This window comes from Pteropus alecto, unplaced genomic scaffold, assembly GCF_000325575.1.
Source record: "Pteropus alecto unplaced genomic scaffold, ASM32557v1 scaffold24, whole genome shotgun sequence".
Lineage (NCBI taxonomy): Eukaryota > Metazoa > Chordata > Mammalia > Chiroptera > Pteropodidae > Pteropus > Pteropus alecto.
This window is the reverse complement of record NW_006439192.1, coordinates 9,502,138-9,524,165: the sequence shown is the minus strand read 5'-3', so window position 1 is coordinate 9,524,165 and position 22,028 is coordinate 9,502,138. Positions and strand designations below refer to the sequence as shown.

The window sequence follows — 22,028 nt, the reverse complement described above, 5'->3', positions numbered from 1 at the left end:
ATTTGGTGTTCTGAGCATATAGTACACCTAAATAAAACATAGCCAGGTGTTATATTTGTTTCTATTTTAAAGCTTCAGAATAACTCTGTATTGCACTTTCTAGAAAACATGCATCAGAATGGAACACATATTTTCTGGGGAAGCCTAGCTGGCTGCTCACAAATGTGACATTTGTCATGGTCTAGGCTATGGCTTCCGTCTTCGTCCTTGAAATCCTGAAAGTCTGAATGTGTTGTCATGGAATAGTTGCGTTTTTGGGAGTAGATTGCAATATCCTCTGTGAACTTGGTTTTATGTATAGTGTGTATATGTATGTAAATATGTATATATTAGAGTACAAATTCATTTATAGTGAGACATATAACTGGAAAGTTTCACTTGACCCAATCAGTGCGTTTTCCTCTATAGAAGAAGGTATATAGGAAACTGGCTTATCTGAAAGTTGTTTAGTGAGCCAAGAATATAAAAGGGAAATTCTGATAGTGTCTGAACTAGTCTCTCAGCAACAAAGGCAGGTTGAGGCATTCTCATACACTACTTGCCAAAGAAACTGTAATATTCAAATCTAGTGAGCTGAGCCAAGACATCTTCTCATCTGAACAGTGCTTGGATTGGCATTGCCTACTTTTGTTTTTCTGTCTTTTCTATGTATATGTTTCAGTAATTGAACACTGTCTGTTCATATAGTCTTTTATCTACAAAGAGCATGGTTTGATTAGATTATTGTTTATAAGACTCATATTCTAGCCCTACCTTCTCGAGATTATTATTCTCATATTACTTTGCCGAGTGTTTTGGATGTTCCCAGACCCTTTAGTTGCACATTTATAGATGATTTAATGATTTTGTCCCATAAACCCTAAAATCTTTATGGATTTGTCAGTGTAACTCACAGTGGTCACATCTCCAAGGCCTTGGTGAGGGGATATCCCATTGTTGCCTCCAGGTATAGCCTACACTTTAATCCTCAGCATTCTGGCTAATGGAGTTTGTTTTAGGCATTCCTAGAAATTTAAGGCCAAATTTGACCATGCTAAGGTCTCAGATGGAAACACTTCATTTTCATTTACTAAACAGTGTTCTTCCTTGAAAATCTAGGAGAGCCTAGAAACAACCTGTAGACCTTAGGTCTTATGGTGTTGCTTGGCTTCTCTGTTCACCATGCTGCGGTTGTCCAGGTATCTGAACTTTGCCGCAGACTCACCTTTTGTTAAGGGTAGGAATGGACTAGTGTGGGTTACAATAAGCCAGATTCTGTTGGATTTAATTATTTTAATTTAGTATTGGTTCTTGTGTTTTAGAAGGTAAAATCGGCATTTTGGAAAGAAACTATTCACATATCTATGTTAATCATACAGCATGTAATTCTATCATAACTATCACTTTGTCTTTACCTTTATTTCAGGCTTTAAAAAAATTCCAGTATTTTTCCATTATCTTATTATTCAGTCCTTCCCCCTGTATTTTTTCTTTCAAACATCTCTTAAACGACCATATTTAAGAATTTACATAATGCTTCAAATTTAGAGCCAAGTGTATCTTTTTAAACTATATGTATATAGTTATGATATATTCACTTATGACATATTAGCAGAATTTGTGGTTATAGTACCTAGATATGAATATTAATTCTTTTTATTCATTCAATATTCACTTCCAGAGGGTTAGGGGACTTATTTAGAGGTAGGATGGTCCACATTATAGTTCATTTTTATTCTCTCTTATTGGCTAAAGGGAAGACTAGGAATTTCTATTTCTATAACCGTGTTTATTATAAGTATTTATTAAAAAATTATTCCCTCTAGCCTTATTTTACCCTTTTAAATCAATATGTAAAACAACAACAATAAAAAACCTTTTTGAGCTCATCATGAAAGGAATTTTTGACTGTTCCTTAGAGGTTTTATGTAATTTTTTCCCCTAATGCTTAATGATCATATTGATAGTCTACTTGTTATCATATTGATATTGTTATTAATCATCTGTGCTACATTTAAAATTTTGTAGACAGACCTCTTTTCAAGTTCAAAACCTCAAGAAGAACAGAAGAAAAGTCTGGAGGCAAAAAACACAGCATGCCCACTTTCACAGTCTGAGGCCATCACATATTCTTTATTCCAAGAAAAAAAGATGTCTATGGTAAGTGTTACTTTTAAGTTAGAGGGAATTTTAAAATTTATCTAAATATGTATTTCATCAGCTTTGCAATATTAAGGTTTTGATGGGATAAATTTCTTCTAATCCTACAATATTTTAAGTTGTTTCGTTTTACATTTAGTTTTGGAACAGAATGTTATTTTCTTTTTCTGATAAGCCTATCTCTGTCAATTAAGTAAAAACAAGTATAGTTTGACCATGATTATCTTATAGAGGTTGTATCAGAGGTAGAGGTACTGATAAACACATATATAAAGCAGTATATTTTAAGACTATTTAAAAAAAATCAGATTAATAGTTAAAAACAATTGGTATCTATATTTATAAGAAATAATATCTAAGATACATTATTAAGAAAAAAAGAAGGCTGCAGAACAGTGTGAAAAACAAACTGTGGAAAAAAGGTATATCTTAGTGGAATAGGGACAGAATGAAGCTTCTAGATAAGTTTAACTAAATTGAATTTCCTATCCTCTATTAAATTGATTTGGAGCAGGCTATATGGTCCAGTGCCTGCTTTTCCTATTCTGTGTCTCCATCCACTAGGCCAGATTACATACTTTTTATTCTGATTAATGTCCAATATAAATAAGAATAAATAGTTCATAGCTTGTCTTAATTACTTAATAGATGTTCTCATTAGATAGTCAAATTCCTTAATTAAAAGTACAAAAGCCATTACACAGGAAACCCAATAATTCCATTGTACTATTTTTGAAACATTACATGACATGTAGGAATTTAAGTTTAGTCTTTTAAATTGTAACTTAAATGTACATGTTAAATATGCTTGTATACACATAATTTGACCACATATGTGTGTTATAATTAAATATAGTTACTAAGAAAATTTGATATGGTTTCCAAGTTTTCTGAATAAAGTGCATGTTGATACTCAGTCATCATATGAGGTTTCATGTATTACATTAACATATGGTTAAAAATGTGAAGAGTAGTATATCTTCATTTATGTCTTTTGCTAATATTTGGTTGTATGTTATTGTGTAATATCATGGTAATTATCTCTACCTCCCAGGAGTCCGAGAGGGTCTTGCCAGTTAACCACAGAATTAAACATGCCTAAGGACTAATTAATCAGGAGCAATAATGCAATTAGTTTTAGGTAATTTGATGCCTGGTATCAAATAACCCTGGTATTATGCACACATGGTGTACACTATTTAGTAGAAAAGGGTAGACATTTAATGAAAGTAATTTAAAACCTACTTTTGAAGGATGAAAATATTGCTTTAAATGCTCTATTCTATGAAAGTATCAGCATTCACACAAATACAGTTTAAATTAAGACTCTGAAGATGTATGAAAGAGAGTATCATGAAATAATTTAGAGCTGAGTGACTAACTCTGAGTGTTTAAAAGAATGTTTTATCTAATATATATCTTAAATGGATTTGGAGCTAACTTTGTTAAGAAAGCTACATAAATATGTAACGTCCTAAATTTAACATAATTCATGTTAAATTCAATTCTGAGCAAATGATGACAACTCTAGTTAAAATGTGGTTATATTTATTTTATGAATAGAGCCAATTTAAAACACCTATTAAAGTCTTCTCGAGAACCTTTTATAGAATGCATCTGGGAGCCTATGTTATCATAAGTATTTCAGGGTTTGTCTTCTTGGAAATGCATGTAACTGAAGTACAGCATATTATTTCAAATATACAGAATATTGGATTACAGTTTACTATATTTTCAAAAGATTGTGGCAGCTTTTAGACTTACATAGAATGGCTACTCTCTGCCATTAATAAATTTTTAAAGTGAATAATTGCTGAGGGATGAGGATAGATTTCTTAGCTAATGCTGCATGATTTTGTTTTATTCCATACAATATGTATACAAAGAAGAACCTGTAGAGTTTTATAATGTGGGTAGTTTTAAAGAAGTAGTTAAAATAAAGTTTAAGTGAAGGTTTAATGCATTGTTTATTTCTCAGTGAACATTTATTGCCTGAAGGTTTTGGACATTTTATTTCTGTACAATGCAGTGGAAACTTTAAAAAAAAACTGACTGGTTGTTTTGCTGCTGTTTTTCTAGAAGAGTGTAGCTGAGAACAGGATTCTGCCTCTCACAGAGGTTGGCATGCATTTGTTACAAGCGGTGAAAGCTGGCTACCCACTCGATATGGAGCGAGCAGGCTTGACTCCAGAGGTTCAGAAGATTATTACTGATGTTATCCGAAACCCTCCCATCAACTCAGGTGATAACCATGACCCTAGTCTGCAGCCTTAATGACTTGAGTCATTGCACCCAGATGAAGTAAACAAGCAATCCACTAATATTTTTCACTTTAACATCAATCTTTTATGCTACTATAAAAACTTTACTTTTGTAATGCTTTTTGTGTTTTAGAAAAACAATCTTTCCTCCCATTATCACTCAGAGGAATGTTTGAGTCTGAGAAGTTCTCGTTTCTCTTTTCAGCTTCAGATTACAACTTAAACACTCATCGCAAAGCAGTATACTTCATCCTTTTCTAATTTCTACCCCGTCACTTGGAAAAAAAACACAGTTTGTTCCATATTCATTTCCCAAAATTTATTGACTCCTGATTTTTCCCGAAATCTTTCTGATTCCTTGTTTTTGGTTTCACTTACATAGCCTTTCTAATCCTTATAGTTAGTGGCATGTGTCACTGTGGCGTTGAAAGTAGGCCAAGCTGTCTGAGCTCCTTGTAGAAGGGTTTCTTCTTCTTGTCACTTTGCTGCAGAACCTCAGCTGTGCTCGTGGAGATCAAGCCCCTTTGCTTGCCCTGCAGAAAATTTTTTAATATTCCTATTTTAAAATTATGATCCATTTTATAGAAGTAAAGGATGAGGTATATTAGAGGATTTTTCCTCCTAGATGGACAAATCTAGGTATGTTATATTACTCAATAAATCTGATAAATGTTTTCAGACTGTAAAGACAGAGCAGTGGACAAAGAAAAAACCTTATCTACAAAGCTGCAGTGCAAATAATTAAATTTTTTATTACCTCGAATTCTTTTCCGCTTCCTGGGAACAACTGTATGATTCCCCATCAAAATTTGGAAATAAGGGCAATAAAATCACCCTTTGAAAGCACAATCAATACTGTACTTAACTGATCACAATAAAGATAATTCAAGCCACCTTAATAGCCAGCCTTAATTCTTTAATCGAGGCAAAACTTGATTAAAGATCTGAAGAAAGAAGATCTCCATCACTTCCATGGATAAACCATGGAAGCACAGGAAAAGAGGAGACACAGAGGGAAGTCTGGGCAGGGGTCATGTAAGTTAATTCCAGGGAACTAAAGTTTTTCTTTTTACTATGCTAAAGTTGTACTGCCAACTATTTAAAAGGAAGAAATATGCAATTTTTAATCCTGGCCAATGAGACTTCAAGTATATTAAGGGCCCGTTGATAAGTTATGTTAAGAACTTATTTGAGGAAAACATGTTAACAACAAATTCTTCTCTGTCACTTCTTAGCTTTCTGGTTATCATTTGATTTCCAATGTAGATCTGTCTATAGGGAAAGTATGCACTATTCATGCTGATCTGGGTACTAATCTATATGATAATTGTGAATTCATAATTGTAAATTAAAAATTGGCATTTTGTGAATTTGGTTAATGTGAATCTATTAAGGTTAAATTAGATTTCCAAATCTGAAAATCCAAGGACCAAATCCTGGACTGGGATAAAATATCCAAGTTAAGTGAGTCATCTGATGAGAAAGCTAGCCAGCTCTCCTGGTCACATTCCAGTCTTTCCAACTTCAGCAGCCATTTTACTAGAAATTAAAGCAGATGAAGGAAAATCCTTTGTAGAATTAGAATTGTGGTTATATAAAACCCCTCTTTCTCCAGTGCAAAATGAAATAGTCAAAGATTCATATGCCTTCTTGACCATAATCCCCTGGAATTATTTTTTCTTTTATATATGTATTGTCTCTCAGAACTCAGAGAAATGTGTGTCTTTGATGAACTATTGGATGGTAGGCAGTATTCTGAGTCTGTGCAGTGTATTTCCTATTGACAATCATGTTCGCTACCATTTGGCTGCCTTCACTCTTGAAGACCAATGGATGGTGTTAGCCTAGTCAGTAAGAGCAAAGGCTGTGGTCATAGCTGATCTGTTTCCGATGTTGGCTCTACCATTTCTGAGCTACGTTACCTTGGGGAAATTCCTACTTTTCCTAAGCCTCAGTTTCCTCCTCTCTAAAACAGGAAGGGATAATATTGCCTTTCTTATTACAGAATTGTGAGAAATAATTAGATACTTTACAGAATGCTCTGGCACTTGGTAAATACAGTCAGCCCTTTGGATCCTTGGGTTTACATCTGCAGATTCAACCAACCACACATCAAAAATATTCAGAAGAAAAATTCCAGAAAGTTGATATCCAAACAGTACAGTATAACAGCAATTTACATAGCATTTACATTGTATTAATTATTGCAAATAATCTGGAGATGGTTTAAAGTATATAGGAGGGTGTATGTAGGTTATATGAAAATTCTACGTCATTTTATATAAGGGACTTGAGTATGGGGTCCTGGAACCAGTCTTCCAGGATACCAGGAACAACTGTATTTCGTAAATGGCAGTGATGGCAGTGATAGTGAATATGATGATGATGATTGAAGAAGTAGGTGGTAAGATCCTATGGCTTCTTAAATATATACTCCCTTAATGTGATTATTTTTATACTCTATCCTTTTTAGGAGCTAAATCAGAAAATGTGAAGTTCACAAATGAGTATACCAGAGGGGAGGTTTCAAAACTGTATTTTATAGAAACAACTTCAGTAATTCAGACAGGTTATCTCTTTTTTCCCCAAGTACTGAAGAATTCTTGGGCAAATATTCTTGAATGATATCAAATGGATGTTCTACTCTTAATTCATTATTGGCAGGAGAAAATGGTAGAGGAAGGTTTAAGATTCTGTTATTAAGCCAAGTATTGACAACACTTCTTTTATTTTGCTATGGCGAAGAATCGAGGCGGTGCTAATTTGCTTTCTAAGTCATGTAGTTGTAAAGTTATAGAATTTTAAATCTGGAAAGGAAATTGGAAATCATTATATTTTCATTTTCCTATTCTCACCCTGTTTCAGAGACAGGAATCTGAGGCCTAGAGAATCGCAGATTGTTTTAATACCAAGTCAAGGTTGATGATGGAACAAGTTTTTTTTTACTGTACTATGTTAAAGTTGTACTGCCAACTATTTAAAAGAAAGAACTATGTAATTTCTAATCTTTATAGAGCAGTGGTCCCCACCTTTTTTGGCACCAGGGACCAGTAATATTATTATTACTTTGAGAATCTAATGCCTGATGATCTGAGGTGGAACTGAGGTGGTGATGCTGGTGCTGGGAAGCGGCTGCAAATACAGATGAAGCTTCGCTCCCTGGCCCACCTCCTGCTCTGTGCCCTGGTTCCTAACAGGCCACAGACTGGTCCGTGGCCTAGGGGTTGGGGACCCCTGTAGAGGATTTGGGTTTACAAACCTCTAATTGATGAGTAAAATAAAGGTATTTAATTATGTTCAGTTTAATACCTTTACAAATATTCTCAATTATATTTAGTATATTCTGAGTTTAGCAATTTCAGTTTCTGATGTTATAACTTTTTAAATTAAGAAATATCAAGCAGAATATATAACGTGAAAAATCTCTATTTGTAATTGCACAGCCTGATTCAATAAATATCAGGGAGATGAGAAAAACATTTGTAATCATTAGTGACTAAAACGTGCATCTTTACCACTGTATACTTATTGCAGATAAATTTTCATTCAAAGATAAATATTAATTGAAGTTAAACACTGATTTCATCTTTCTGTCAACATACTGTATGTAGATGGTACTTATAATTTGAAAAAGTGTATTGTTGTGATTTACTTCCAGAGCCAAAACTGAGAAAGTTTCGATTGTGAGAACCATGAGCTCTAAATTTTATTTTGTTCGATTATACGCGTATAATGTATAAGATAAAATTTATTGATGTTAAATTTTACTTTGAATTCTTGTTTTTCCTTGATAACAACTATTGGAGAAAATGTTGTTATAAATTGTAGTAAGAAATGAAGGTGTACATACTATATTAATGATTCAGATATATTATTTTCATTTTTTATTTAACTGTAGCTCTATCACATAATTGTGTTTTAATGAATGTTTGATTGACATTTAAATTTTGCACAATCCTGAGTTGAGAATTTTCTGTATTTTATTATGGCATAACAATATACCTAAAAATAGAATTTTTGTGAATTGAGATATTATACCTATTATTTTCATACTGTCTTATTTGCTAAGTAGATTTTGTCCTTGAAACAGTATTTAAAGGGATTCTGTACCTTTTATTTTTAGTTTAATCAGATTTTTATAATTTTAAACTTCTTTTATGGAATTGAGATTTTAACTATGCTTAATAATAAATTAAGCAAGGCATTTAATGAGGTGCCTGGATAATATTTTGAACAATTTCATTTCCCATTGTTTATGTGCATGTGCCTGGAAAATTAAGGATGGCTTCCAAGGGACCTGCCAGAAAAGTAGGGGTAATATGATCTCTTTTAAAGTACTGAAGGAGTGCAGCCAGTGTTCATTGTATTATTCTCCAATAGATATTTTCAGCATTTACCTGCGTGGAAAATTAGGGCAGAATAATACGTATCTATAAAGCCAGGTGCTACTTATTTGCATATATATATTATAAGATGACTTATATTTGCATATATATATTATAGGATGATTTTAAAGTAAAAATATAAAGAGTACTTATAGAAATGTATAAGTAAATATATAATAAATTTTCTAATTTTACCTTGACATATTCAATTTACAGTACATTTATTAAATCATTAATAGTGGTTTAAAACCATAGACAAATGTTTATACATTATAATTTTGTGAAAAGAAGACATTCTAATTTTAGAAATAAATTGTTTCAAATAGAATAAAATATTTTTACATTTCAAAATAATTCATTTAGCTAATGGTATTATGATAAGACAAGATTGTGTGGATAGTTCCCAAAAAATAGGTTTCTGAATTTTACTTTTACAGTATGATGAAACTAAAGATGTATAGTTTGTTTATCCAGCATTTAAATACCCACGGAAGAAAGTGAACTTAATATAAATATATTTGTATTAGTTGGCTAGAGTATGGAAAGATTTGTGTGGTTTCTGTAGAGTTAGCACTATCCAGAAAGAAATACAATATAAGCCACATATGCAATTTAAAATTTTCTAGTAGCCACATTTAAGAAGCAAAAATAAACAAATGTAATTTTAATTATCTAATTTAATTAATGCAATATATTAAGTGTTATTTCAACAAAAATGAATATGAAAATTATTACTAAGATATTAATGAGTTTTTTTGTACTAAGCCTTTGAAATAGGTTATATATTTTGCATTTATAGCACATCTCAATGTTGATGCTAAATTTTAATTTGAAATACTTGATCTGTATTTAGCTTTCGTAAAATTTACAGTTAAATAAAGTAGATGAAGATACCCAGTTTGTTTCAAACATACTTAAAATTTTTCTGATAACTGAATCAAGTGTCAGTTTTTAAATTTAATTTAAAATTAATTAAAATTACTTAAAATTAAGAATTGAGTTTCTTAGCCATATTAGCCACATTTCAAGTGCTCAATAGCTACATGTGGCTAGTGGTTATTGTATCAGACAACACAGATATAGAAGTATTTAGCAATATTCATCAAAATATAAAATGTGTCTAACCTTTGAACAAGCAATCCCACTTCTGGGAATCTAGAATTATGGAAAGATACATGTAATATAATTTTCATCAGAACTTTTTTTTCCCCAAAGAAAAACCAAAGACAAATGAAAAGTAACTCAAAGTAAATTATGATAGATATATACAAAGGAAGACTCCTTAGTTAAAAATGATACAGTAGTAAAATTGGTGGAATTTCAATGTTAGGGTATAATGACCAAGGGACAAATAAAAGTTTAGTTTGGTTGATAGATATGATAGTCACATTGCTGATTTTATTACATTTAGAGGTAATCTTATCTTTCCAAGGTTTTGATTAGCATCAGTTTTACATTTTAAAACTTTAAAATTAGAAAGAGTACAAGCCCAATAATTAGATAGCTTACTGTCCTAATATCGATAAGCTATGTTACCTTCTCTTTCTGTGTGTTTTTTTTTAACTGCACTTTTTTTTTTTTTTTTGGTGGTCCTGGAGTAATCTAAAGATTACCTTTTCAGAGTGTCATTTTAAAATACTTAGTTTCTGATCGTTAATTTGAATTTGGTGTCAGAAATGTTTGATACCATAAGTTACGTGAAGATGAGTGAATAGGTTCTAAGCTGCTTTAAATAATTGATGTGTTTTATTACATTACACTATCCATTGCAAGTATACTTTTTATTGGCATTTTATTTACAAGTATGATTAGCTTCTAAGAATAAGTTATATTCAAAAAGTTAACTTGTAATTGATACTTGGAATTTGAAGCATATATGATTTCTTTGGAAACAACTCTGGGAATTGTAGCTTTGATTCTCAGGGCTGCCTACAAAAGACAGTTAGTTTTAAACATAATTTATGCAGAGTCGATGGCACTGACCTGATTTTGGTGTTTTTGGCAGAGGGTGCAGGTGGTGCCGGAGTGAGGGACACATTTTACTCCATTTTTGTTCTGTAGCGCTATTGGCATTTGAAAGAGGAACATTTTCTTTGACCACCTACCTCTTTTTTTTTCTGCAAAGTTTTACACTATTTCCAGCTCATAGATTTTCTAAAATGTTCTGTTATTTATTTTTAAATCTTATATTTTTATCTTTTACAGAATTGAATAAAATTAAACTAATTAGAATGTTCGTTCCTGAAAACATTGACACGTACCTCATCTCTATGGCAATTGAGATCCTGGAAAAAGATTGTGACAACAGACTGTTATGCCAGCCTTCATGTGATTCCAACAAAAAGAGATGTTTCCCCAACTCTGAAGAGAGCTGTTCAAGTTCTAAGAGAAGCAAGGAAAAAGTAGGTCCTAATACCAAGTTGTTAATTATATGTAGAATATTCATAAAGTGTCAGTTCAATTTGCATATTCTAATACTAGAATACTGTATTTTTTTCACTGTCATAAGTTAATATAGCCCAGAAATTCTTTCTTTTATAGACATAATTAATACTGGTTTTAAGCATATAGCAGTTTATGTGATTAATGAAAATGAAAACGAATTATTTTATAAATACCTCTCAAACTGGGTTATCTGTCATTCTGTCATTCATCATACTCTGTTGCTATAATATTGAATATCTCGGGTACAAGGATAATTGTTGCTCATGGTCCTGAGCATATTGTACTGCACTTTTGCAAGATCAGAGAAGGACCATGAATTTAGAGTTATTTTAGATGGTACATTTCTTATTTTAAAATTTTCGTTTATTTCAGGAAACTTCTCTTAAACTTTACTTTTTATTTCTAATTCTTTCTTGAGCTTTTCCACTTAGTTTTGAGTTTTTCTGATTTTGATTTATGACATTCTATCATGTTTTGAATCATTTTCATCATGTTTTTCAATCTTAGTTCATTTTCAGAGGTTATCGTTTTATTCTTTATCTTAGCAAGTCTTTCTGGTGTCTGGGATTCGACCTTGATACTTTTCTAAACTGGCTCATTTTCATGTGAAATTAGTTTTTCTGCACTTTCAGCATAGTTTTTACAAGTTCACAGAGCTCACTTTTCTGTTATTTTTGTGTAATGTTCAAAATATGGAAACTTGGTTTATGAGATAGACTCCTCTGCCACTTTTACCTGGATTTTCTCTTCCCTTAATCTTTGTTATACCTGTCCTGCTTGATTTTGATTTAACCCTAGCAGTTCTTCTGAGTGTGGGGCCTTCTCTTGGAAAGCAGCATTAGCTACTCAGGCGAGTTCAAAAGAGCGAGCTGCTCTAGGCACTTAAGGCACTACTGTGAACTCCTTTTAGTCCCATGCTATTGAGTTGGGCAAAAACCCTTCCACTTTCAGATGCTGTTCTCTAATTAATCGATCATGCTTACCAGTGTATACCTGTGAGCTCTTTGGTGGTTCGCCTGTTCTCAGGCACCCCACTGCTGGCCTCTGCTTTCTCCTATGCAGATGCTATACCGTGTGGGTCTTATGGCTGTTGGTGGTTTGTCCTTACTTTTAGTTTTGGTTTCTTGAGGATACTTTCATTGTAAATATAGATGATGAATTTTCGCTTTTTCTATCTAGTTCTATCTGTTTTAATGCTAGGATTCAGATAAATTAAAAAACTATGCTGCTGCTTCCACCATCTTCCTAGAAACCTCTCCTTCATATCACGTTTTTCCTTCTTATTCTTCTTGACTACCTGAGAGAGTGTGCAATATTTCTTGTCCTGCCACTGAGTTTAATTATAAATTAAAATATAGTATGTTATTTACAAACAATTTTAAGATACTCAGAAAGAAATGCCTATGAGTAATATTATTAAAATCATTGTTAAAATTCAGTACTTCAGAATAATTAAAATTTTCTTAAGTTTTGCTTTTTTAGGCATAGTTTTTTTTCTAAGAAAATAGTACATGTTAAAGATTGATGGAAAACGTCCTTGTGATTTTTTTGCTGAAGGATGAGAGTCACGGAAATTCACGGATGACTTCTTGGAATCAGCTATCCAGTGATCCAGAAATAGAATATTTATCTACAGATTCTCATTTACAGGTAAAACTGATTTAATAAAACAGTTTTCATGACAAATACATCAGGCTTGATAACTAAAATGTTTAGCTTTATTTTTGTTTTAGATGAAATTAAATGTGAATATAATGTACCCATTTCTCTATTTGCTCACATATATATGTGCATATATAATCAGCAAACAAATTAATGTTTTTTGTGCTCATCTTAATAGTTCGTTAATAGAACTTGGAGTATCAGAAAGATGTAAATATCCCCTTATAATGTTATTATGATTGCTGAAAATTTTAGTCTTCTACTGATGAAGGCAGTCGTCTCTGACAAGCATTGTTTCTGTCAGGTGACCCAGACTTCGTAACTAAAGTCTCTCCAGATACTTATTCTTGAGATTCAAAAGATACATTCAGTGTAAATAAGCATTTTCTCCCTTTCTCAGTGACATAAAGTCATTATTATAATTATAGGAAAAATGCTGAGGGTCATATTCTATAGAATGTTGTAGAAGATGAGACTTTAAATGATATTAGCTACCAATTAATGAGTGTCACGGATAAATCAGTGTGTTTTGATATTTTGCATATGTTCTCATTTAACTCTTCAAACTTAGTAATGTTATATACTGTGATTCTCATTTTCTCTGTGAAGAAATTGAGGCTTAAATAACATTCATAAGGTCATATATGTAGCAAGTGGCTCAATTAGAGCTCAAACCTAGTTCTGTCTGGTTTCAAAGTCCCTGCTTATTCCACAGTATTGGGCTATAACAAAAGACATGGTTTTTTCCTCTGCCCTCCTACTATTCAGATTTCATGCTCTGTTTTACTTTTTGCCTTTGTTATAATCTTAACTGGTTTCCTTCCTCCAAATGCACAAGGGGTTCCAATTCTAATTGTTAAGCAGCTGTAGTTGTCTGTGGCTACAGGGGATTTTGATCTTGAGATCTTTTGGGAAGAATAAATATTTCTGGCCAATTTTTCCTCTATCCAGATATCTTTTCTGTGCCACTTTATATCCTTAATCTTTATTATTTCTAAGGCAAACGTTACAGTATTGTACAGTGAATATAAATCTAATCTCTTCTGGTGTTCTTTTGCCTGTGAGGAAATAGGCACTTGGGAGAAAATTTGCTATCTTAGCCACTTCTTTTTTTAGCTTTTGCTGAAGTCTGAATAGTCTTTTCTTCTACACTAGATTTCTTTAATTAAGCTGGAACAGCTAACAATTTTTTCTTCTTTTTTAATATATGTTTACACAGTTTTCTACCAAAGATGTTTTACCTTTTTCCCTATCCTTAAATATTCTGAAACCATTTTTAAATATAGAAAACATAATAAAATATAGCAAGCAATTAATGAACAACATATAGATATAGTCTTCATTTTTGAAATGGAATAAATTATACTTTTATACCTTAGGCTGGCAGATACACTATAACTTAGATGAGGTCCCCTTATCATATACAGTCCTTCAAATAATTCCAATAACTAAATTAGCTCTACTGGATTCTAAAGTTTTTTTCTCTGTCGTGTTAGTTTGAAGATCTAGTGCTCAAACTGAGATAACACTAGCCAATATCATTTTAGGCTTATGGAACACTTACCTACTTAATAATGTCTACTATTGTAGATGTAGAAGTTATATGCTTTTCCAGATGCTTAATATAACTCTGTGTGTGCACGCGTGTGTGTGCATCAGTGTGCACATACTCTGTGTGTGCATGCGTGTGTGTGCATCAGTGTGCACACACATGCCCAGTCACATACCTTCCTCAGAACATTAAATTCACTATTTTATTCAACTCAGAGCAAATACACCATGGAACATAGATCTGAAATAATATCTATTTCTTTTCTTCCCCAGTGAGTGTCTACTCTGAAGTGTCTAAAAATACATAACAGGATGGCAAGTAAATTGCCTAAAGATATGATACAGTGATTTTTGTATCTTTTTTATTTATTTACTTGTTGATCTAGAAATAAGTTTTGTGGATCTCACTGTTTTGTTTTATTTGGGGAGTATATATTCAGTAATCTATGTTGGTTTTTTATAATTGACACACATTTTCAGCAGTACAAATATTTCCTCTTCTGTTTCTTATAGACTTCATCTGAAACCTCAAAAAGAAATTTACCTGCGTGGTTTGCCAAAAGAAATGAGATCGTAGCTGATACCAGCAAGAAATCAATGGTCAAAACAAAAAAGAAGGGTCTTTTTAGTTAGGCTGGCAGTTGCCAAAAGAATTACGTTCATCTTCCTGTATTATAAGAGGGATGCTGTATTTTCTTTCTGAAAAGAGTGAGGGGTAATATTTCAATTTAAAAATTATTCTAATCTCAAAGTACAAGTTATCTCTATATTAAATAGCTGGCATCTTAATACAGCCCTGTGCAATTCACATAAAGTTGAGTCTTTTGAGAACCTGAGTGAGTATGTCATAGAACAGAATTTTGAATTAGTTTTCTTTAAGATTGCTTTAAGAAACTGTAACTGCCCTATTTTCTAATCTCTATTTCAACAGTATATTTGGAAAATGTAACATATGGTGATATGATATAGATAACAGATTAGTAGTTGTGTGGTGACTGTGTGTGATATAAAATATTCCAATATTATAAAAATTCTCTTGTAAATGAAGAAAGCATAGTTATTGTATACCTTGTATTTACTATGTTTAGAAGAAGCTGTTATGCACATTGTTAAATGTTAGTGGACCAGACCAGTGAAAATGAAACATTTTGAGTTTCGTATGAGCAGGGAAAGAATATAACAAAGGAGACCATTTGCACCAGGCAAGTATGCACTTATTATTTTACACACTATTTGTTATTTTTCAAATAATGGAAAAACAATGTCCTTCATACTGACTATTATGTATATTTTTAACTTTCATTTACTTAATTACCTTGAACACTTTTATTTTTTTTAGGCTGTCAGAATTTGATTCTAAAATCTCTTTGTATAGCACATATAACTTAAATATCTAAAACCTGTACTCTGACACTGCATTGAGTAAACCATAGTTGATATAACTTTAAGCAGTTTACCATATAGCCTTTAATTAACTTTTGTTTTGGTAAATAAAAGTAACTTGTTTTAAAGAAGAAATGCATGTTTGTTGTGGTTTGCCAAATGAAATCTTAGCTGATATCAGCAAGAAATCAATGGCCAAAACAAAAAAGAAGACTTTTTAGTTAAGCTTGCAATTGCCAGAAGAATTACATTTGTGTAGAAAATCCAGAGAAGTGAAAAAAGAAAATAAAAATTGCCAGTAGTTCTACCAGTAGATAATCAGTCAACCTCTTTTGTGTATCCTGCCAAAACTTTTTATATTCACTTATTTTCTTAGTTTGTTACATGGATAATACATGAATGGATTTTCTTTGTAAAACTTTTAAGCTATGCTTAAAACACGAAAGTCTCCGTATTCTTATTTCCTCACAGCCCATTACCAGCCCTACCAGAAAGTAATTCCTATTATATATTTGACATATGACTCTCTAGTCATTTCTTTTGCACCTACATGCCTTGCATGTGTATCTACACATACACTGTTATTTTTTTTTAACACAAGTGAGATCATGCCGTATGCAGTTTTCTGCAAGAAACTGTTTTACTTAATATGTCATGAAGACCTTTCCATGTTAATATATATTGGTTTATCTCATTTTTTTTTTACAGCTAATAACTATTCTGTTGTATACTATAATTTATATAATCATTTTTCTATTGATGATTTTGTCATTTTTCTCTACTTTCTAGAAATAGAATTAGAGAGTCAAACATAAACATGTTGTTACTTATATTTCATTTGAATATATTTTGAACATTACTGTCATTAAATAGCCTTCCACAGAATCTTGTTTTGTGGCTTTATGTAGTACAGTGATTCTCAGATTGTGGTCTGCAGACCGTTAGGAGTCCCTAAGGCCCTTTCAGGGGATTTACAAATACAAAACTATTTTTGTAATACCGAGACGTTATTTGCCTTTTGCAGTATGTCGTTATTTGCAATGGAGTACAAAGCGATAGTGAGTAAAACCAGTGGGACTTTAGTGCAAGTCAGGGCATTGGCACCAAATTATTGGCACACAAATTCTGTGTGACAAAATGGCAAGTACTCATAAAGCACTTCTGCTACCAAAATCTGATGGTCATCTTCAGGGAAAGCACTCCTTTGATTTTTGAATTAATTAGTTGCTTTTTTCCCATGGAATGCCATTTTTACTGAAAAGGATGACGGATAGAAAATTATGATTGATTATTCAGACTTGGGTGTTTGGTGGACATTGTCTCAAAACTGAACAAAGTCAGCATCTTGCTTCAAGGAAAACTGATGATTATTTGTTGCCAGTGATAAAATTTGAGATTTCGAGCAAAATTTATAATTTTGGAAAACTTGTTTCTGCTACTAGGAGTTTGAAAGCTTCCCATAAAACAGACTTTTCTAATGAGATGGGTAGGGTTGTTTATTCATTTATTTTTTACATTATATAATGATTTTTGTCAACATTTAGAAGGTCTGCATAACAGTGAACCAATATTTTGTAAATAATTAATACCTGATCTTATAAAATCATGCATGGGTAAAATTTATATGGTTTCCAATTACACATTGCAGAAAATCTTTAAGAAACTAATACTTGTCCTGTTTGGGTATAGTTTCAAAGAATGTCTACTGTTATCTGGAAAGGCTATTAAAATCCTCCCTTTTCCAACTACATATCTGTTTGAGGTCAAACTTCTTTCATATACTTCAGCCAAAACAGCATATTGAAACAGATTTAACGAAGAAGCAGATCTGAGAATCCAGTTACTTCTGTTAAACCAGACAACAATGCCACTTTTTTTCATGTTGGGTGGATTTTTCAGAAAACTGTGTTAACATGTAATGGATTTACTGCTGCTGTTAAACAAATTAATACATAGTTCAAAAACTTTCTCAGTTTCAATTTCTAAAAATGGTAAATAGTGGTAGCTATAACCTACATTAACAAAAGCTCTTTTGGGTCCTCAGTAATTTTTAAGAATATTAAAGCGTTCTGAGATGAGCAGGTTGAGAGCTGCTGATATAGTATTTTATCATATAGACATACTATGAATCATTTAACTGATTTCATATTGTTGGACATTGAAGTTGCTTCCAGTTTTTCTATTTTAAGCACAGTTTTGAACATTCTTCAAATGAAATAAGGTATAGTCTCATCTCAAATACAAACCCAGAGGGAGAGATATAATTTTTGTTGTTGTTGTTCATATAGTGGATTTTATGACTGCCCAGTGTACATGGCTCTTGATATCTGCTTAGGTTGTTTCAGAGAGTATAATTCTAACCTAGATATGGGCTTGGTCCCTATGACCTCCTCTAAGCTAGTCTTTGGCAATAGTATTTGGATCTGGGGTAGGAATGTGACCTAAGCTGTTTCAATCAGAGTGAATCTCAGGACTTTTTATAGAAATGTGGAAACAAATAGGTTCTCTTTTCCGTTGCTCTTACTAATGAGGAAGCATGAACCTTTGGAGTGTCGGAGCAATTTTAGGACCATGAGGAATCATCCTTGATTGAAGCTGACACTGAGGTAGGTAGAGTAGAAACATGGCACAAAAATCAGGTTGCTGGTGATATACCTGGGCTACTAGTTCATGCCCTTTCTGGAGTCAGACATATTTTTAAATATCTTAGATACATAGGGCATTAAATTCTCTTGGGTTAAGCCTGTTTGAGGGTATTTGTTTATTTTTAACTTCCAGTTGTGTACGTTTGTCACAATAGCATAGCCATGTGATTGATAGACTCTCCAACAGACACACAAGATATAGTTTCTTTAATGGCAAAGGATATAGAACCTTATAGACAATTCCACAAAGTAGAAGACAAAGCAGCATGCTCTCGGGCAGAGGTATAGGCTTCCTAGATCTCCAAGTTCTCCATTTTCCATGAGTTCCCTCTGAAGATTTTATATTCTCCCCTCTCCCTGCAGCCCCTCCCCACTCGCTACCACCAGAGTATGTTTTGGAAACTCTTCTATGTGTACCTGCCTGATCACCTGGGTGCAAATTACTGGTACATAATGATCACAGCAAATTATAGGGTATTTATTATAGGAATAGATGAACTGAACATAATTTCCTGGGTATAGCATCACTCTTCAGCAGTCTCTGGGCTCAAGTCTGCCTATCTCAGGTTCATTCTTGAAAACAAGGGATTTCTTTTAGGGTATTATTCTTATGCTATCTCTTCCAAAAGGTATTAATTACTTTCTCTTCTCTGTTGACATTGGACCATAGAACTATGACAGCAGAGTCAGGCAAATCTCTGACAGTTATTTAGAATTCAGCAAAGCTGTGTTCCTACCATATGGTTAGATTAAGAAAAGAAGATTCTTCCTATTTAAAGAGGTTGTAATAGAAATAACTAAAAACATGAAAGATCCAGTGGAATGACAATAGAGTCATTTTAGAGCTAAAAAGGCATTTATCTAATGGGAAGCAATTCGAAACCAGCAAAAACTCTGAGGAAACTTAGCGACATTCTTGATGGGAGACGCATACTTCAGCAATCTCAGCTATCTGAGCAGGCATTTCTATAACTTAGCTTGGGAAGGCAATTCAGAAATCATTGGGGATAACGTACTGAGTAAATGTGTTTAAACCTTGGGGAAAAATAGAAATAAATAGATTGGAGTAAATTAAACCTTTAGTAGTAATATTTTAGGGTTAAGGAATAATAAGTACATATTTGATATTGTAGACATTTGTAATACTTGAGATAATTTATTTTAGTAACAGATTACTCTTGTAACTCTAAAATGTACCATTGAAAAATTAGTATATCCTTGAGATTTTTAAGTTGAAATCTACCAAGTTTGAAACATTATTGGAACATTTAATAGGATTTTAAAAATTTGTTATTATTGGATAGAAATTATATCAACAAATTTCACTTTCTAGAGAATGAAAAAAGATCTAATGGTATAGTTACTATTAAGACTAAGGTTAATATCGATTCATTAAACACAGCTTTATTTTTTCAAAAAAATTAATATGACTTCAGCTTTCATTTGCTAACTCAATTTAAAAATATTATTGAGAAGTATGTAGTCATTTATATCTTCATTCAATAAACATTTGCATTTGTAGTAGATTGGCCTCATGAAAAATGAGACAAATAGGAGAAGAAAATGTAACAGATTTACTCTGCGAAGAACTCAGAAAAATATTTCACAAAAGTATTTTCCTACAGAAACAAAACATTTTAAGGAAAATATTTACTTCACATGCTGAATAAGATAAAGAAAAAATGGCCTCTGTGAATGAAAAAAATCATATGAAGGAATCATAATAGTAATTATAACTAAAATTTATTAAGCATTTGCTATGTGTCATACTTGTGCAGCTAGCCTTCAGTACAACCTGAAGAGTTAGAGTCATGTATTTGCCTATTTGTGTAAACAGAGCGTATGAGTGGGAAAAGAGATCACTTGGCCCCGCAAAGAACCGAGGAAAAACTGAACAGATAGATAGACCTGAGCAGGGAGAACTCTATTATACCTTAGGGATGTGGGGTGGGGAAGGGGCTTATCCTGGTGCATTGACAGAGATCTGGTGACACCTCCTGCTAGACCCCTTAGCAGCTAAGCCCTTGGTTCCAAGGGGACATGCTCACCTGAAGGCCATACCTGTCCTCCTTTTCTAGACCATGCTTTTAGTTCATAGGACCCCAGAATGCCTGGCCCAAATATTCCTAAGTCTCCAGGGGCCTCTGGTGTGCTCATTTCTTGGCCTGAATGGCTATTTAGGAGAGTTATGGACAAAGTTTAGCTGTCCAGGCTGTGGTCATCTGTATGCACAGGAGGTTGTTTGTGGTGCAGAACAGAGCCAGGGACAAAAGGAGTGGCTTGTGTCCATGAGCTGATTCTGCCTGCACTAACAGAACAGTTTCCATTCATAACAACCTCTGGACATTGGTAGGTTAGCCATGCATTCAGTAAAGTCCTAGCTCTGCCATTTACTAGTCATGTGACTTTGGACAAACTGCTGAGGCACTCCCAGCGTCATTTAAACACCTTGTAATGTGAAGAGATATTGCTGGGATTAAACACAATGCATATAGACCATTTAACAACGGTTGGCATGCATAGACGGTATTCAACCAGAAGTAGCTGTAGAAATTTCTAACAGAAAAGGCACAGAATCTGGCTAGTGCCCAGAGGGAGGCAGTCTGTTTCTCTAGACATTACTTGTTGGCACTACTTGGTGAAATCGTCGTGGTCCAGCAGGCACCACTTATTGTGCTTGCTCAGAAATCTGGGGTGTCAGCACTCCAAAGTGGATCCTCCTTTCAAGGACAGATTCAGGATCTCATTAGCTAAGTTGACAGACACTGAAGTAAATATTCAACAAATATTTATTGAGCACCTAATATGTGCCAGGCACTGTTATAGGTGCTGGGCATAGAGCAATGAACAAAACAAAAGTTAAAATGTTATCTTTTACATGGTGATAAGTGGCAGGAGAACAAAGCAGGGAAAGCAGTAGGGGGTGTTTCAACCTAGGACAAGGGGGGCCTTGCTCAGATGGGAGAGTTGAATTCCGGAATTAGCCTAGATTTGACAACTTGTAACTGCGACCTTGAACAAATCAATTCTCTACATACCTCATTTATTAACACCATATTATAGAAGAGGATACTGAGGCTTAGAGTAGTTGGAGGTAAATGAAGTATAGCATTTGGCATAGATCTTAGCACACTGTAGGAATAATATGTTAGCTATTCTCATCCTAACATATTATTTAGGAAAGCTACAGGGGCAACTACGTTATAATCAGAAGGTTGCTTAGTGGTTTGGTCAAAGTAAGAGGAATTAGGTAATTTCGATATTTAAAGGCGCTAGGGCTAGATTTCTTGATGGACCAAAGTAATATTTTTCATTTAACAAAAGATACAAAGGGATGGGCATTCAGGAAGCTTTTTTAAAAAATAATTGGAATAATAAAATATTTGGAAATCGATGAAACATTCTGGTTTGTGAATTGATTATCAAGACAGTCCTAAAATTTCTGAATATAAATTACCTTTAATTTTCTCAAAGGCTTATTGGAACCGATTAAGGGTAGGGATACTGAAGCTGGGGAAGGCTGAACATGCAAGATAGTGAAGAACAAAAGGAGGGAA

The 22,028-nt window shown here is 33.1% G+C and overlaps 1 protein-coding gene across 1 annotated transcript in view; it reads left to right on the top strand.

Moving 5' to 3' along the window:
- The window catches only part of WRN (Werner syndrome RecQ like helicase), a 112,598-nt gene extending 96,459 nt beyond the window's left edge, over positions 1-16,139 (top strand). Inside the window, exons 31-35 of the mRNA XM_006916330.3 lie at positions 2,008-2,139; positions 4,219-4,381; positions 10,991-11,187; positions 12,788-12,880; positions 14,957-16,139. Coding sequence (XP_006916392.1) covers positions 2,008-2,139; positions 4,219-4,381; positions 10,991-11,187; positions 12,788-12,880; positions 14,957-15,076 — 705 coding nt within the window. The 3' untranslated portion in view covers positions 15,077-16,139. The remainder of the gene's footprint in view (positions 1-2,007; positions 2,140-4,218; positions 4,382-10,990; positions 11,188-12,787; positions 12,881-14,956) is intronic.
- The last annotated feature ends 5,889 nt before the right edge of the window (positions 16,140-22,028 follow it).